This window comes from Nannobrachium achirus (genome assembly GCF_963921795.1).
Source record: "Nannobrachium achirus genome assembly, chromosome: 1".
NCBI classification, from domain to species: Eukaryota; Metazoa; Chordata; class Actinopteri; order Myctophiformes; family Myctophidae; genus Nannobrachium; species Nannobrachium achirus.
Genome location: NC_137810.1, coordinates 39,857,598 through 39,873,116, shown reverse-complemented (window position 1 = coordinate 39,873,116; position 15,519 = coordinate 39,857,598). Strand labels below are relative to the sequence as shown.

The 15,519-nt window shown below is 41.0% G+C and overlaps 1 protein-coding gene across 1 annotated transcript; it reads right to left on the bottom strand.

Annotated features, from left to right (window-relative positions):
- Positions 1 to 992: 992 nt before the first annotated feature.
- On the bottom strand, positions 993 to 9,230 carry LOC308293219 (chymotrypsin A-like; the record flags this gene model as incomplete). The annotated part of the gene is made up of 7 exons (XM_080735655.1): positions 993 to 1,248; positions 2,394 to 2,530; positions 3,042 to 3,222; positions 4,696 to 4,774; positions 5,357 to 5,436; positions 7,491 to 7,594; positions 9,179 to 9,230. The coding sequence occupies 7 exons, from the start codon at positions 9,228 to 9,230 to the stop codon at positions 1,087 to 1,089; spliced, it is 795 nt and encodes a 264-aa protein (XP_080591781.1). The 3' UTR covers positions 993 to 1,086.
- Between the last annotated feature and the right edge of the window lie 6,289 nt (positions 9,231 to 15,519).

Sequence of the window (15,519 nt, the reverse complement as noted above, 5' to 3'; positions counted from 1 at the left end):
ACACAAAGCCAGATGTCGGAGCACTTATAGCACCGCTCAAAAAATAAACACTTATTAGAAAGGCCTTCAAAAAACAAATCTGTAGATGTCTCCACTGTACCTGAAATTACTCTTTCCAGCTTGGGACGTTTGAATACAGATATTTATCTATTCTTCCTAGTTGAATATTTGTTATAGGCTACATCTATTACCACATGTGCTGTGACCTTTACCGTTGCACTTCAATGATGGTTTCATTGCGACCGTCAGGTCGCAGTTACTATCAAAACCTCCACCGGCTGTCTGTCTGTCTGTCAGTCAGTCAGTCAGTCAGTCAGTCAGTCTGTCACGTCGCGTCACACTCTTCCCCTTCTCATATCTCCGTCACCGTTGCCCCTATCCATGCCAGACTTTGCACACACATTCCTTGGCTGCCAAACCACAACCTCCATCCTCATTTCTCACATGGCCCTCTTCTAGCGCCACCATGAGGCACATTCTTGCAAAACACATTTTTGGACACTGCTCCTACAGATTTTACCTACAATCACGCAAAGCGGTACACAGTATGTCTAGAGTCATGTCATCAACATGGATCTGTCACATTTAGCGCCACCATCAGGCCGATTTTTACATGTGACCTGGTGGTCGCTCATCTCCCGATTTAGGGAGTCTTACTGGTATATAGTATTGTTTATTTAGGTTTTATTTTATTATTGGGAACCACAAATCCAAGAGTTATTCATTCAAGCATTAAGCGATATGCATTTTATCACTTGTAATAATTGCACAATTGTACAAATACACCCATACAACATGTTTGAATTGGTTGCAGTTTTTTATTTTATTTTATTGATTGTGAATATCGTCTGTCGGGCAGAAATCTCACACATGCAAATTTCCACAACAGCAACATCTACAAGTTCAAAACGCGTCTCTTCACGCTGCGTTTCGATCTTGTAGATCTGCTAGCTTTGATGTTTCATGTGACGCTGTGTTGTGATCAAGTACAGTAGGACATTCAATTACATAAAAAAAGAAAACACAAACAGTTACAATATAAGAGGTTTCTGCCCCGACAGCAACGATATGCCAACACCGGCGGGTTTAGTTGGCGGCGACGATCTGGTCCACCCAGTCACGCAGCTCGGTGACGCGGGCGTACACACCAGGAGAGTTGACGCTGCAGTAGCCACTGCCCCAAGAGACCACACCAACCAGGGTCCAGGCACCAGCCTTCTGACACACCAGGGGACCACCAGAGTCACCCTGAAACAACAGGCACTTCAGTCAGATAACTCTCCAATAGATTGAGACCAATGATACAAGTGTGAATATTATGTTTGATCTTGCCGTTCAGGCTCTGCTTATACATTACTCCCTGCTCAGTACAGACAACCATTTAAGAGCAGTTGTTTTCTAACCAAATAAAGAAAATTACGGCCCGTATGTGTGTCAATAGATCATTACATCAACATCAATACATCAAATGCAAATGCATAGAAATAGTAATCTAAGAACAACGTAGACCAAGCACTAAAACAAAAAAAAACAATAAAAATACTATCTAAATTACATGTATGGTCATTGACGGTAGGCTGCCAGGGCCGCCGATAGGGGGGGGCAAAGGGTACTGTTGCACCCCCTCCTGGAAAGGGGGGGCCCTGCGGTGGGGGGGGCCCCCCGTTGAACGGGACTCGGGAGCAGTCTAGTTTGTGTAGGAAAGATTTGAGTGACTGTGAAAGAACTTTCTCCCAAGGTAAGATTAAGACATCATACTTTATATAAACCCTATTATATTAAGCCTAAACGGTTCTGCCGCCATGTAGAACTGTTTTTAACAGTTTGTTTTTTGAGCGGTGGTTACACCGTCTCCTATACGTGGCCGTGTGTGTATGCGTGCGTGTGTGTGTGTGTGTGTGCGTGTGTGTCTGTATGTAGCCTGCAGGCCTGCAGTACCTTTTATGACCACACATGTTAAGGGAGGGGCGCTGTTGTTCAGGCCAGGCCAGACCAGGCACACACACACACACACACACACACGCACACACACACAGGGGGGAAGGGGGGGGGGGGGTAAACCACCGCTCAGTTCACACGGGTGTGATTTTTACTTTAAAAATGAATAATATCCTGTGAAAAACCCGAAAAGCCCACGTGGAGGGGGGCCCAGGTCTTTGATCTTGACCCCCCTCCCAAAAATCTGTACGACGGGCCTGGGTAGGCAAGTGCTTCGGTAAGTGTTACTTGTCTACCCTCAATGACCATACACGTAATTTAGATTGCATTTTTATTTATTTTTGGTTTTTTACAAACCCTAGAACTGACTCACAGGCTACACATCATCTGGTGATTCTTGTGTCTTTTGTCATAATGTCATCTTGATGTTTTCTCTCTGTCTCTGTGTCACTCACCATGCATGAAGAGGCTCCAGAGGCTCCAGCACAGATCATCTGGTCAGTGATCTTGTTTCCCCAGTACTTGCTCTTGCAGTGCTCGTTGGTGAGGAGGGGGAGAGCAGCCTGCTGGAGCAGGGCAGGGGTGTTGTAGGCTGCAGAGAAAACACACAGGATTCCAAAGGTTTAATTGCCTAGAATGTCCATCAATGTGTCCGTGGCAAAGAGTTGTCCTTGTCCTTGGGATTGTTTTCAATTTTCTGTATTACACAGCATTATAATGTTCTTTTGATCATAAGACCCAATTACTGAATGTCAAGTTTTTCTTCAGAATATGTATGATTTACTAGCTCTATGGCACATTATGAGCCCAAGTATACTTTATTTTATTAGGTCCTACAGACCTGTTATGGTAATTCAGGGCTACCTCTTTATGTGTATCTGGTAATATTATTGTCCGATTGAGTTCTACCTACACAACAAAAACATGATTTGATAGAATGTACTAATAATACGATTGTAGTGTAAAATAAAGAAATCTACATATTATCTACGATAATAATTAGCCAACATAGTTGACACAACAGATTTAGCAGGACGCCAAATCCATAGAGCAACCAAGCAAACAGGAAATAGAACAAGTGAATGTTTGGGCTGTTCCCTCACCAAAGGGGTCGGTCAGGCCCCATCCGGAGGTCACACACATCATGCCACCGGGGAAGTCGTCGCCTCTCTCGGCCATGCACACAGGGGACACGCGCATGCCCATCTGGGCGGGGCGGGACAGCTTGATCAGCTGGATGTCGTGGCTGTGGCCGTTGGACCCGTAGCTCGGGTGCTTGAAGTACTGTCAGAGAAGATGTTATAAAGTCAGTTCAGTTCAGTTCATTTACAGCTCTTTTGGACAACAAAATACATAATATACAATGTGCATTAGTGCAATTTAAGCAAGGCACAATCACAAAAAAGAAAAAGGAAAGTCCAAGGCACGAGTTGTCAAGTCCATTTGACATAGTAAAGTGCCCATGATGCAGGGAAAGGGGACAGCGAGAAGCATAATGCTTATCCCTACCCCTGCCTCAGTTTGCCAAAAAATAAAAGAGAAATAAATTGACAGTGTTTACGGCACACTTCAAAAAACACATAATTAATATGGTATATTTGCACACATTCGTGTAGCCTGCATGGCATTAGCCAGACTGATAACGTGGATTCACTCACACGTTCCTCCACGGTATCAGTCTGGAGTCTGGACTTCGACCCATAGGGAGCGAGTATGAGAAATCAGAAAACGACCGGGCCAATCAGTGACTGCATCATTTCAAACGCAGTCACTGATTGGCCAGGTCATTTTCATACAGCATCTACCCTCCCACACATGTGACCCCCGCTCTCTCTCACGCACACACACTCACAACACTCTCTCTCTCTCTCTCTCTCTCTCTCTCTCTCTCTCTCTCTCTCTCTCTCTCTCTGTGAAAGTCAAGTCGACTTAGCTGTTAGGAGCAAGGGTCATCAATATGTCCATACCGTACACAGACAAATGTGTCCATAGCAAAGACTTGTCCTTGTCTGTGGCAAATGTTAGATTTAGTTTTCATTGAATTACTGAATGTCAAGTCTCCATGTTTTCTTCAGAATATGTATGACACTGATTTACAGTATATGGCACATAACTCTGAGAGTGTACCAATGGACCAAATGGACACTTCTTTGTTGAGCAAATACACGGCTTCAAGCCAACAATGTTTTCAATGTGAAAAATGTCCAGAAAAAAGGGCCAATATCATGAACTGGGAATGGAGCGGAGTGTAAAAGATCGAAGCCACAGAGCTATACACAGAATATACACAGTATATTTCTTCTCCCAAATAGTAAAAATCACACCCGTGTGAACTGAGCGGTGGTTTACCCACCAACCCCCCCACCTCCCCCCCTCCCCCCTTCCCCCCTGTGTGTGTGTGTGTGTGTGTGTGTGCGCGTGTGTGTGTGTGTGTGTGTGTGCCTGGTCTGGCCTGGCCTGAAAACAGCGCCCCTCCCTTAACATGTGTGGCCAGAAAAGGTACTACACCACAGGCTACATACAGACCCACATACAAACCCACATACATACAAACAAACAAACATACATACCTACACACACGGCCACGCTATGGAGACGGTGTGACCACCGTCACACCGTCACAACTCACCGTCAAAGAGTTTAGGGATAAAGGGTAAGGCATGGACGAAAATAGGGCCCACAGTGCCCTGATAATATACATCATACATGTAAGAAAATAACGTTGTGTCCTGTGCATGTCTTATAACTGTAGCCTACCGTTGACCATCTGATCTTCTGGATGTCCTCTGCGTTGGAGTTGCGGTCGTGCTCGCCCAGGACAACAACGGTATTAGTTCTGGAAAAAGGTTGAAATTAAACAATGATCGGTGCTTATTAATCTATTAATTAGTTAGCCAATACTAATAATAATACCTAATACTAGTAATAATACTAAATAATCTTCTCAGTCAGTCTTCTTTTCAGCAAGTCACAAGAACGAACATAATCTTTCAGCGGTAGGCTACAGACTATGATTTGGTGAGCCTTTTATAAGTCTCAATGGACACAGTTATGGCATATGGCAGTTAAAGTCTCTCCCAAAAGCGGAATGTTTGTCGTATTTGTTTTTGAACATATAAAAATCACACCCAGTGTGAAGTGAGCGGTGCAATTTATGACTTTCAGTAAGTGTTCCACGAAGCTTGGCCAAATGTGTGACCCTGGGAGTACAACAAACTTTTGACAAACAAACAAAGCCAGATGTAGGAGTGGTTAGCTCCTTACAGGAGCACCAAAAATACTATGCTTGTATTTCCCTCAGGTGGTCTCACTTTTGGAAATGATAGGCCTACCCTACCCTATTGCATGAGCAGAACCCACATGTGCTGTCTGTCAGCATTATCACTGAGCAGCAGAGGGTGCTGTTGGACTACTGTACCTGATAGTGCAGTGGGCAGCAGTCACCACCCAGTTCTCGTTGATCAGGGAGCCTCCACAGGAGTGGAAGCCTGTGTTATCCTGAATACAATTGTATTTATTAGCAACCATAGGATTTACATACCGATACCCGTCACCTTGCTAAAATAACAGAATATTTCTTTCATTTTTTTTCTTTTTCAAAGAAAAAAGAGAAAACTGAACCAAAACAAAACTATAGGATATTTCTTAATCATTTGATTCACCATAAAGGTTTGTAACAATATAGGCCTATGTCTACTGACAAACAAATAACACTGTCTGTCAATTATGTAACATAAGACGCAAATGGTCTTTTTCTTTTCTCTCTTTTAGGTATTAAAAGGGTCCTTAAAGTCCTTAAAGGGGAAGACCACCCATTTTCAATATTGAACTAATTAATATAACTTAGAGTTGTGTGGAAATTTAAAAAAAGTTCCCCCTCTTCTGTGTTGCCTAGAACTGGAGGATTGATTTGGGGGTTTGTATTGTAAAGTACAATGTGTGATGTCATCAAGTTGTAATTTGCAATACAAACCCCAAAATCAATCCTCCAGTTCTAGGCAACACAGAAGAGGGGGAACTTTTTTTAAATTTCCACACAACTCCTCTAAGCTATATTAATGACGTAGTTCAGTATTGAAAATGGGTGGTCTTCCACTTTAAGTTATCTCTTCACGCACGGTCATCTGAGGAACACCCCCAAAATAATGTGGGGACCCCACTGGGGGTCCTAACCCACAGGTTGAGAAGCACTACTGTAGACAGGGACGTGCAGAGAATGTTAGAGAGACAGGGGCTGAAATTTATAAAAGGGCCTTTTTTGGTGAAAATATCGAAAATAGCAGACCTCCAAACTCTTGGAGCTTGCGGAGGTAGGCTATTTTCGCTACTTGATACCACACTAAACTGCATAATCAAGTCAATACTGGAGACTTTTTTACAGACGGGTAAAGGGCAGGGGCTCAAGCCCCCTTTGATGTCTATGTGCGCATGTGCCTGAAGGAGATGAGGTGAGAAGGAGGTGAGATGTTGTAAATAAATGTAATAAATGTAAAACAAGGTGGTGGTGCGTAATGCTGAATACCAGTCACTTCGCCAAAAATCCAGTTCGCCAAATCAACTTGCTAGGACACCTCGCCAATGAGCAGGGTTGTCAACATTGGACTGTCAGTCCAGGAGAATCCAGGAGATTTATTTTTTAGGGGGTGAGCGGAACTCCCCAACAGGGGTCTGTTGGTCCTCCTCCAAAACTTCTTAACAGATATTTATTACCCGGCTTGTTTGGATGCTTGATTCTGATTGGTCGAGCGCTGAAATCAGAGGTCTGATATCCCACGATAACAGACCGCTCCGCTCTATAACAGACCGCTGCCTAATCAACGGCTCAGAGCAGCTGCTGCATTCAGGCTGCACTGCGTGGATTTAGTGCTGTATCCAACATGTCAGCCATGTAAACAAACACACAGCGACATTTACAACTAAACATTGCTCTGAAGAATGTCTTTAAAAACATTTGAGGCGAGAAATAGACGACGCAGTAACAGAAAATGGATTCTATTTGACCAACACTTCTTTGTTTTCCAAGGCGACCGTGTCACGCTGGGGGGGACGCACTTTCAGCCGTCTGTAAACAAGGAAATACTTTGTTTTGTTTTTAGTTTTGACTCAAATTATTAATTTTATTTAGTAGCCGGGTAATAAGCGGGATAACATCTCGCTCAGCAGTCATTATCGAGTGATAGGAGCCCTTCAGGTTGATATGCCACCTCCCCTTCACGTCGGTGGCATATCAACCTGTCGGGCTCCTATCACTCGATAATGACTGCTGAGCGAGATGTTATCCCTTACAATTTTCCTGTGTTCTGTAACTTCTGTTGAATTTTGTGCATGTGTGATACTTTTATCAGGCTTGCTTTACTAGCATGGGTACAATTTCAGCCTTAAAATGCCAAATGTAGGTGTACAAATTTGATGACTGAAGCAAAGTAAGACATCATTAATAATGACTTCTCATCTGGGGGTCCTCCCCCAAAAAATATTAACATAGTAGATTGAGCGTGGACAATTTGGCGAGTTGGATTTTTGGCGAGGTGACCGGTTACCGTAATGCTTACCTGCAGGGAGATCTGCCAGGGCCAGGAGTGAGGAACAGCTTCCTCACCGTTGACGATACGGGAGTATCCAGTGATCACTGGAGTGATGGCTGGAGAGCCACAGCCTGGACACACACACACACACACACACACACACACACACACACACACACACACACACACACACACACACACACACACACACACACACACACACACACACACACACACACACACACAAATTGAAAATGTTTACTTTGAAGGAATAATATGTTTAGGAAGTAATGAAAACAGCATATGTAGAGGGGGAGACATCAAATTTCTCTTTTAGGTCTTGAGTTAAAAGGTTTGGGAACCACTTCCTGCCATTAGTAGTAGCCTATAACAGGGGTTTTCAAAGTGGGTGACGGGGCACCCTGGGGTGCCGTGACAGCAGTCCAGGGGTGCCACAAGATAATTTAATAATAGTTGGAATTTATTTCGACACTTCAATCTTTTTATTTTGAATCATTTTAAACTTGAAGTACGTTATTTTTGTAGTCCGTTCAGTTCTAACCAAAATGGCTATTATCTCAATGTTTTCCTCGCAACAAAATTGCTAAAATATGCATTAAATATAAGGTCGTGGGAGTGAAAATTATGAATATAATGTCGGGGTGCCTCGGATGAAAAAAATATTTCTAGGGGTGCCTTGAGCCAAAAACGTTTGGGAACCCCTGGCCTATAAAATATGAATTAAATACCTCACCAAATGGCATATGTTACAAAATGGCAGCTCTCTCATTAGAAGAAAGACAGCCAGGCCTACTCTCTTTGCTTGGTCTATTTGATGTGATTCAGACTGGTGTAATCATAGTAATAATAATCACAATAATAATACATACAATTTATATCGCACTTAAATGCTATAGCCCTGCATCCTGCATCCCTGACACATACTTTTAAATAAAGGACGCATTAAACTAGCATCACTGCTTCCCCAGGATGCATACAACTTTATCCTTCCTGCTAGCAGTCATTTCACTGCACCAGCTGAGCTGCATATGGTGGAGTCTCCACAGCTGTGCGTTCTGGCATTATTGATGAGATGATTGAGATTGTCTTGTAAATCCATGCTTCTGTCCTTTATTAAATACATACAAGTAGCTATTTGACACTATTTGTTTAAGTTAAAGTCCTTTGTAATGTTTGTAATGACCCATTTGAATGACCACCTGTGGGTCCCGGGACCCATTACATTGAAAACCTAGCAACATCACTGCACTTTTATAAAGTCGCTTTGAGAAACAAAATAAAAATATATATATTTTTATAATAGTCTGGGTTCAAAGGGATAGTGGGCACTAGGGACACCTGGGCACCTCAATGTAAAATTGTCTGTTTTGTCCAAAATGTTTTGAAAAAATGGTCTTAAGTAATGTTTGACTTAAATCTATCCTTGTTTATGCCCCAAAATGACTGTTTCACAGAAATTTCTAGCAATAGTAGAAATGTTAAGACCTTAATTACCTAATGTTTAAGCATGTTCTAATCATGTATACTTTACTTTAATTAATATCATTTCCCAAAAAAAAATATATATTTATAAATATATATATATATATATATCTTTATATTTGGGACAAAATAGAACATTTTACATCGAGGTGCCCAGATGTCCCTAGTGCTCACCTGACCTGCTAGGAGTTTCAGCAGTTATAATTACTCACCATGGGCAGCGCCCACAAAGGCAAGGCAGGAGAGAATCCACAGGAAAGCCATGGTTACAACGTGACACCAGCAGACTGACCGCTGGCTCTTTTATACTGGAACATTATATCACTACATCTTATCTTCTTGGTGGGAGTTTGGACAGCTTGCATGTTTTAGTCCTGAGCTAGCCTCGGGAACCCAGGCTTTTATGAGCTGACCCTGCATCCTGGCAGAGTGCACAAACTCTGTCCTTGTTGCATGTGAATAAAATGTATTGACATATGAATGCATTAGTCAGAGCTGTGTGAGTTACAGGTTTAGTTAAATGATGAAGCCTATAGGCCTACACTCCATTTATGAAGCTGCTTGTAAGTTTACGTTAATACCACAAAGGCGGGTCCCAATGAAGCTGTATGGATTTTAATGGATGTCTCTTGTCCTCTGCTCTGACTACAGATAACTGCACCTTATTAGTCAGGGAATTTTAGCAGAATTCCTGTCAAAGCTGGGAATAAATTTGTTACCAAACGATTTCTTCACCAATGTGTTCGTAAAGGTGTCTAGTAACATATCTAACTAAGATTGAAATTCAACATCCCTAGGAGAATCTTTGACAGCTAGGGTAATTCTGGGTCTCATTCACTTACTATACACTATACTATAAGGGAAAAAATTACTCCAAAAAATATGCTTTAAGTAGCATGTGAGGGGTCTAACTAGGTGTTTTTAATTATTCTGAATCCATTGCAAGCATTTGTTTTACATTTGTTTTACACCAAAAACAGCCCCAAAGAACGGTGGTTTAATGATGAGTCATCACTTTTCACAGTTGTATGGGGTCCAGATTCTCTTAGGGATGTTGAATTTCAATCTTTGTTTGATATGTTACTAGACACCTTTACGAACACATTGGTGAAGAAATCGTTTGGTAACAAATTTATTCCCAGATTTTATTAATATCCCCTGACTATATTTAGTGAGACGAAAGGCACTATTTTCCTTTCCAATTATTTTCTTCTTTTATTTTCCTTTTTAGCTCACAAGCTTTAAAAGACAACAAGGCTTCAGTCCTTGTCATGTCCTGTAGCTGCAGCCTATAACTGTATGTCCAATTTGTCCATAAGTTCACTGAGTTCTTCAGTATAACATGTGTAACATGTATTTATTTCCCAGGTTCTACAGGCAGTCAGACATGCTACAGTATACATGTGGGCAGGCGGCAGGGGCTCTCCTTAACATTGTTTAGGTATGGCAGAGCGTTGCATTTGCCATACAAGGACCATTGCCTAAGTTCAAAACACATTTTTATTTTTTCCTAAATGTTGTTCAGCCCTTTATACTTGATGCATATGAGCCCCTTCACCAGAGGTGGAAAAAGTACCTGAATGTTTTACTAAAGTAAAAGTATCAATACTGCACTGTAGACATACTTTGTTACAAGTAAATGTCCAGAATTCAAAATATACTTGAGTAAAAGTACAGAAGTGTTGGTATCAAAATATACTTTAAGTACAAAAGTACTCATTATGCAGAATGTCCCATTTCACAAGTTTTCAAATGTATAAAACTAGAGGGTCGCGGCCCTTCGGGCCGCTCACATCTAGTTAAAAATAATTAAAAAAATAAAATAAAAAAAGTAATTTTTTTTTTAAAAAGTAAAAAAAAAAGAAAATTAAAAAAAAAAAGTAAAAAAAAAAAAATTTGGAAGGGAACTATTGTGGCGGAACTATTGTGCCGCAGCGCACGTTTCCGGTCAGACATATTTGACCGCCGGACGCACTTCCGGTTAGGAACTCCGTGTGCCACGTGATCAGTCCTAGCCAATTGGAGTGCTGCATTTGGTCTGTTGGTCCTACCAAACAAAAACCGCTGGCTGCAGTTCTTAAATGTATGTATAGATGTATACAAATCTATTGAAAATAGCAGATCTTCAAGCTCAAAATGTGTCACATCACAATGCATTGGGAGCTAGATCGGCTATTTTCAAATGGCCGAAATGAATATAGCGATGAAGTGGTGAATGTGTGTTCTGTAATATTAATAATCAAAATAACCGAGATGTAATGGGAGTAGAAGCAAGAGTATTGGAAACTACAAGTAAGACGCCTGAGGGCGACATACGCCAATTCTTGTATATCGGACCAGTTACCCATATATGGAGACCCCTGCATGATAGTCAGCAATGTTATGTCAAAACATGCCCATATATGGGCATTACCAAATATGGGCATTCCCAGATATGTCCTTAATATAGATGACATTGGACAGGGATCTCCATATATCCATGGGGTTTAAATTAATGGACAAGACATTTTGACTGAAGGCTTTCTGCCACTGACCTCACAGTCACCCCTAGACACTGATCTGGTGTCATTAGTCACTCTTCCTGTAATCTCTCGATGACAGACTTCTGCCGTGAAAAGGAGTGGGACCGACCTTTTCTTTGATGATGGCTAGCCAGATTGCTCTTCCTGTGAATAAACTCCCCAAGCGGAGGGGGAGCCAGACCATTTAGACATTTGTAAACTAAACAGGCATTTTTAAATTGACTAAAATGTTCAAAGTTTAAAAGATTGTTTTTCCAGAATGACACAATGATGGTATGAGTTTGTTTTTTTGTCAAAGACCTTAATGGCTCTCCTGAAGAGTTGTGCTCTCTGTTTGATGATTGTTGTACCAGCAAAATACCAGTTTGTGAAACAGTATTCAATGTGTGATGGGATCTTACAATTAAGGTAGGCTATGTCTTGAAAGTCAGATTTGATTCCAAAATGACTCCAAGGTACTTGAAATGGGAAACCAATTCCAGTTCTTCCCCTTTCGAGTAGACATTTGACCGTTCGATCCTCACTGGTCTCTTACTGAACAGCATGCAGAATTTCCTTTTTTTTTTTTTTTTTTACATTCAACAGAAGGCAGTTGGCACTTAACCAGATTTGGACCTTATCCAGTGCACTTGTGAGGCTATAGCTGTTACTACCTCAACACTCTTACCATGGATGAAGATGACCGCATCATCAGCATAAATTTGTACATTGCATTCAGGAAAACTCCCCCCTATATGTCTTTATCTATTGTCTGTCTCCCCACCCATTTCATTGCTTCATCTTGGAAATAACTTATTTCCAGCTCCTTCCTACGCTGTGAGTCACAGTCATTGGCTGAGCGTTTTGTAGTTGAAGTGCAGTCACAGCCTGTGACTTACTTTTGTTATTTAATTCATTATAGAAATATTTGTACAGTGGAGGACGGTGGAATCATCAGGACTTGTGAGAGGTAAGGACTGTATGCGTCTACCTCAAGTTTTCTATTTCCTTGTTCAGGGTGGGACAACTATGGGGACAAGTGAATTATATGCCTTTTAGCTGCTTTGAATGCATCAGTGATAGATTAAATATTGTATAGATTAGTATTTAAGATTTAAAGGAGCTATAGTCAACTTTTTCATTGTAGGGCCGACACTTTGTTTACATAGTCTATAGACTAGAATGTAAACAAAGTGTCGGTCTGACAATGGCCAAAATGATTATTTTATCATTATTTTATGCTTTTTGTGGTCATTTTTGAATAGAAACACATTATGAAGCTTATTTTTTTATAAAATATTTTCGAAACATTCTTTTTATTTTAGCATCCGTTTTTCAAGAAAAAGTTGACTATAGCTCCTTTAAGGGTACATTTGGTTTCATTTGTAGGCTATAGGCCTACTGTCAGAGTTAAAATTCTATTTAGGCCTATTACATAAATAATATGTATTTACACATATATACATTTTTTATTCCACGATTTTGTGGTCAAATATCTAATGTAATCCTGCGCACAAATCATGCAAATCGGTAGACAGTATCTCTACAGTCATGTGATCAACATGGATCTGTCCGATTTTCCATATTGAAATTGGCTTCCAAAGTTTGCAGGATTGCTCCGTTTTGAACAAAATGCCTCAAATCATGAACACAGCGTGCAATCTTGGTGAAATTGGGCACGCATGTGCCCACAAGCAGAGGAAGAAATTCCACTTCACATTTTTCAAATCGGCTTCATGGTGGCGCTATAACAGGCCAATTTGGGGTTTTACCTTTAACTCTGATCAGTGGAAAACTTGCGCTCTTGCACACTGCCACACTCCCTAGACTAGAGGCTAAGGAAAAACCTTTTCCCTGCATTTTTCACATTTGCCTATATAGCGCCACCAGTAGGCCAACTTATGTAAAACACATTCCTTTATTACTCCATCAGATTTTCTCCAACAATCACGCAAATCAGTACTCAGTCTCTCTATAGTCATGTGATCAAGACCGATCTGTCCGATATTTCATATTCCATCCAAATTGGCTAATAATGGCTTCCAAAGTTTGCAGGATTGCTCAGTTTTTGAACAAAATGCCTCACATCATGACATGAACGCAGCTTGCGATTACTGTGGAATTTGCCACACATTCCCACTAGGTCAAGGAAAGAACAAATGACACCCTTTTTTGGAACACAATGCCTCAAATCATGCATGCAGCGTCCGATTGCCGTAAAAGACCTAAGATTGCCGACAAAGACATGCCACCCTTGACCCTTTTCACATTGGCCTATTATAGCGCCACCAGGACACCTGACCTGGCGGAGACCAGTGCTTGGAAGAGTACCGCTTCTAGTTTGTTGTTTGTTTGCTTATGCACTCTCTGTGTGTCAGCAACACTTGTGTCAGAGTTAAAACTTAACTTGTGCCCTCAGTTCTGTTAATGTTATAAAAAGAAGGGAAAAAAAGTTGCCCTAGTGAAACCGATTTTAATTTTAGTTGTAGTGCTAGTTGTATTTTGACCCAGTTTCCTCATCATGAGTGCAAATGGAAAGTGTATGTTTGTGCTAAGAAAGTGTAAATGTTTCTGCCTTATTTGATTTCTAAAGAGGCTCTGTCAGTGGCATAGGCAGGATTTAATTAATGGCTAGGCCTGGCACCAAATAGGTGGGCACATTCTTTTAAAATTTATTAATTCATTCTTATTTTTGCCTTCTATTAAGTCAGTTGTCTTTGAGATTGACAGGTGTCGCAATTGATGATGTTGACAGCCTGATCGTTCAACAAATTCAAACCAATCGGTCAGTTTATAGGCTACGAGACACTTTGTCCCAACACATTCCCAAATATGAACAATAAATCAAACGAACACGAAACAACAGTAACAACACACTCTCCCATTTTTTAGCACCATAATGCTGTGTTGATAATCTTCTGTTTTCGTGTCAACTTGTGACTTTGTCACTCATGAGAGCGTGCCTCACATCTATAGCTTTGCTCATATTCCAAAGCTCTGTTGAAATTTGTAGCAACACTGTGGCAACATACTTCAGCATAATCAAGTTCCTCTTTGCCTGGCCACTCGTGATGAGCTCTCAGCATTTAGAGGTCAGACTGCAGTGGTATGAGACATAGTTGGGAAAAAGGGGAACTGGTGTGTGGTTCCCAACCTCTTTTGCCTGTGACCCAAAAGAGAAATTAGACTTTGCCTGGGACCCAAAAAGTGAAAATAGCAGATCTACAAGCTCACAACGCGTCGCTTCGTGCCATGTTGTGAGCTTGTAGATCGGATATTTTCACTACTAGTTAAACCTTTGTTTTTTCAAAAAGTAATGCCAATTCTCCTACAATTCCAAGTACTTGTACAGGGTGGGGGGGTCCCCATTTCAAATATGATTATTTTGGGGGTCGCGGCCTGAAAAGGTTGAGAACCATGTGTAGAGTAGGCTACAATCCACCCCAAAGTGGGTCCAAGTACAGGCTTTAAAAAAACTGTCAGAGCGTTGAGACTTTGAGCTTGTAGATCAGACACTTTTGTTGTTTTTGTGTGACACTGTAGTATGATGAAGTAGCCAGGGCATGAACACGTCACATTGTGAATGTGATTTTGAGGTTGTATATATTTTTGAAAGACTTTTTGATTTTGATTTTGAAGATTGATTATTTTTGGTACTTCATTTTGGTACTTACTTCAGGTTTATTTTATAGCCAATACTTACTAAAGTAAAAATGTTCAATAGAGAACTTTTACTTTTATGTGTGCCACCCTCCAGTATGTGATCACCAAACTAAAATAAAAGCATTCTGGTGGAAGGACTGACATTCTGACTTACATAAGTGACATATGCTAGTTGACACCATAGACTGTAAAAAATAAATGGACAGAGCCACGCCATTCGTTTCTACAGATCGTAAATGAAGCCTATGCAAGTGCAAATCCAGAAATGGTACCCAGTGAATGCTATTGGCCCGAAACATAGCCTACTTTATAATTACATTTAAAATGTACTTGACCATGATTCACTAAACGCATATCATGATGATTTAAAAAAGACTTTAAACTAGTGA